The 3837-nt window shown below is 38.8% G+C and overlaps 1 protein-coding gene across 1 annotated transcript in view; it reads right to left on the reverse strand.

Annotated features, from left to right (window-relative positions):
• Positions 1–404: 404 nt before the first annotated feature.
• The window catches only part of LOC113409559 (malonyl-CoA decarboxylase, mitochondrial-like), a 55213-nt gene continuing 51780 nt past the window's right edge, over positions 405–3837 (reverse strand). The window contains exon 4 of the mRNA XM_029914235.1: positions 405–1981. Coding sequence (XP_029770095.1) covers positions 1448–1981 — 534 coding nt within the window. The 3' untranslated portion in view covers positions 405–1447. The remainder of the gene's footprint in view (positions 1982–3837) is intronic.

Raw genomic sequence — 3837 nt, forward strand, 5'->3', positions numbered from 1 at the left:
GAAGTTTTTTGTTTAGTGAACACAAATAATTCATTTGATTGTCCTTTCTCCTGGAATGAAATGGTACATCTGGACACTTACGGATCCCTTCACCTTTACTTGCATAGGGAAATAGAAATGTTTGTGTAATTCTCTTAGGGCACGTCTTTGCTACCCGCCGGATCGATCCCTGATGGCTCTACCGTCGACTCCGGAAATCCACCGCGGCAAGAGGTGGTAGCGGAGTCGACGGCGGCGCGTCAGCGGTCGACTTGCCGCCGTCCTCACAGCCAGGTAAGTCGACCTAAAATACGCCACTTCAGCTACGCTATTCACGTAGCTGAAGTTGCGTATCTTAGGTCGACCCCCCACTGTAGTGTAGACCTAGCCTTAGGAATTTGGTCAGGATTTCAGCATATATCGAAGAAGCCAAGAATTCTGCACTCCAAATCTGCTGATATCTGATCCACTGAAGTCAGTGATCTTATTTCACTGGAGACACTAACACCTAGTGTGACTGTAACCTGAATATGGTACATTTTGAGAGAGATATCATATAACGTTTATAGAGGAAGACTTATTTTATTTTAATTTATTGCTTTACAGACCAAACCTGGCTTTTTACTATTAAAAAAGCTTCTTAAAGTCCAACTTCTAAAATGTCCAATATAATTTATGGAGATTTAATATATATCCGAAATCTTCATAATTAAGTCCTATAGGCAACAGACTTTCTTCTCTTATTTAGAGCCACTGATTTTTACGTATTAAACTGTAAATATGAGCTATAGCAATCTGCAAATACACTGTTGCACATACCTACTGTCTTGAGAAAAAGCCACAGAAATACAAGGTATCTTGTTGCTCGATCAGAGCAATGATTCAGTGTTGGCACTTTGTACTGTACTTTGAAAAAGCAAAAGAATGGCCAAATCAAGAGGTTTTACCAAAAAATGTCAGGAATAAAGAAGACAAAGACCTTAGTGAAGAAATGCTGCAGATTGCTCTTCAGTTTATATATATTTGAACAAAAAATTGTCTTCGCCCATTGCTTTTATCTAGTTATTTGGGTACAGAGGAGTTCCTCTGTGCTTTTGAAGATGTAGCTTAAACAACAATCTTGATCCTGAGAAGGACAACAGGAGCAGAGAACAGTCCACACAAGTCACCACTGGCTTGTAACCTTAATGAGATGAGTTTACACAGCCTTTATTACACACTTCCAGCTCATTTGAACATAAAGTATGGCAATAATTTAACCATACTGTATCAGGCTTTGAGTATCTGGCAGTGCAAGTAAAGAAAGTTATAGTAATTTTGGCAGACAATGTAATTTTGCATCCTGCTGTGACTAAGAACAGAGCTCATTGTTTTATTACAAACATTCCCTTTCCAATAAGGACATCCCAAGATATCCTACCCCTTCATTCAAATGAGAAAAGTTCGCTCTTAAAATCTTCTTGTATATTTAAAGTTTGCTATTTTGCTGAAATTGAGACACCAAGGAAAGAACCTGTTCTGAGGCTTTGATGTGCTTTGTCCCAAGGTATCCTGCACTGTTACTGGCTGTGTCCTCTAAGAAATACCGATAATTTACCATCATGCCACATGAAGCAGTGATCCCACGGGGGCTTGTGTCTGCCATCCAATTTATCCGCCACAGCACAGCACCATTCTGAAGGTGAAAGTTTGCTACTGGATTAAGGGCATATCCACGGTGTTTCTCTCCATACAGGTACCAAGCACAGAGTCTCATAAATGGTGAATGCAATGCTTTGACCAATCTTTCCGATCTCATCCATTCGTTGTTAGTTAAGAGCCTCTTTAGCTTTTCAGCAGCAGGGTCACCTGTGATCTCAGAGATTTCTTGGCATTCTGCATCTGTAAATAGTTCATTTCTCCCCTGTTCCTTTGTTTGTGAGGTCAGAAGTCCAATGAGCCACTTGGTGAATCCTGGGATAGGTGACAGACTAGAAAACACTTTGATCTGAGGAAATTCCCCCTGTAGATCAAAAGAAAAAAAAAATCAAAAATCAAGCATGACAACTGCTTTTTTTAAATGAATGGAGAACTCTGACTCAAGGAACAATTGCTAAATATTCTAAAAACTGTTTAGGATAATTTACTGTCAATAGGGACAAATGGTTCTGAGAAAAGATTATCTTCTTTAGCCAAAAGGATGATTTACTACACAAGCTAATGGTGTGTGCAAATACCATATAAAATCACCTCTGTCAATAACAGATTAGTTTCAAGTAAGTGTTTGCCATTCTGAGAATGTTTTTCCTTTACAGCTGATAATTATAATCTACACAATAAAGCTCAGCTAGGTCTATAGGTATGTGTGTTGTGCCCATCAACATAGCACGGTGTCCATTAACGACCCCCCCCAGAGGAGTAAGGTGAAAGAATTTGGCCATTTTATGACTTTCCTGCATTTTTATTATAATTTTCCCTCTTTTGACGTGAAGAAATGTATGGGTAGTGGGGGAAAGGGGGGAAATGAGGCTTAGGCTAAATTTCTATGATAAACTCAGGAGGCTTCTTCCTATTAGATACCAAAGGCAGAGGGTCTTATTTAGATTTTTAGTCTTGATGTCAGTCGCCCTTTCGGATGAACTGGTGCCACTTACTCAAGGATTTTTCTGAATCCAGCGTTTACTGAAGTGTGAGAAGGGATTATGTACCATTGGAAGCTACTTTTCGTACTATCCATGTGAACTGCAAACACTTTAAGATAAAATTTTATGTTGAGAATAACAGAGTTGATCCCATCAATCAACATTTATAGCATCAGTTGAAGCATCTCTTAGCTGCTAACAGACATATGAACAGAAACCATTCCCTTTGGTAATTATGACAAAATTGCATGCTAGTTTTGAGGTGTGCTGACATCAGGACTAGATGAGGCCACCAAATTCATTGTCATTTGGATTTAACACATCAGGAATTAACTTGGATATCAAGCCTGGTGGGTGAAGGAGGGAGGAAGAAGCCAAATTACAACAACCCAGAGTGCTTTTTAAAATTACTTTTCACATTGAGGGGGAGGAGGTCTCAGACATTTATAGACTTTACAATAACATTTTAATGTCAACATAAAATTGCCTTCACAATACATTTTTCTATTTTGAGTATTTTCTAGATTATCATTAAAAAATCATCTTCATTCAGATGCTATCTTAAACTGACAAATGCTAATGGGAGTCATGCTGCTAAGGCACTGCATAGCAAATTTACCCTGTACATTCTAAAATATAACAGTGCCCTATCAAGTGTCAGACACAAACATTGGAAGAAGAACCCTTTTAAACTCCTGGATTTCCAAATGTAAGACCCAATCCCCTGAGCCCCTGTGGATGCCCAAAGAAATGAAAGAGGCTCTGATGGGATCCAGTCATCTAGAACAGCTTTCAGGACCAGAGCCTAAGAAACCTGAAATATGAAACCACACACAAGCCCGAACATAGTATGTCTACACAATTTAATATTCTTAAAAACAATACAAATTCTGCAAGAATAAAGGAATCAAGTGTTTGGTTAAAATATTATGCTGGTCACCAAGAGACCAAGATCAAAATACAGTTCTATATCCACTGGTCCTGTTAAAAAATAATTAAGCATACTTGATACCCAACATAATATGGGGTCTGATTTTTAAAAATGCAGCCATTCAATTGCCCACACCTAATCTGTCAATTACTTTTAAATACATACAATAGTCAGTATATGTGCAAAGAGCTTTCCAGTCAAAATGTATAAGTGGCTATTTGCGCAAGCCAATACCAAATATGCATGCAAAATGACATGACAGCACCCCCTCAGGGTACTTGGTCTGGCAGGGCAGTCAGTCAGCTG

Source organism: Terrapene carolina, unplaced genomic scaffold, assembly GCF_002925995.2.
Source record: "Terrapene carolina triunguis isolate 2854851 unplaced genomic scaffold, T_m_triunguis-2.0 Scaffold33891, whole genome shotgun sequence".
Lineage (NCBI taxonomy): Eukaryota > Metazoa > Chordata > Testudines > Emydidae > Terrapene > Terrapene triunguis.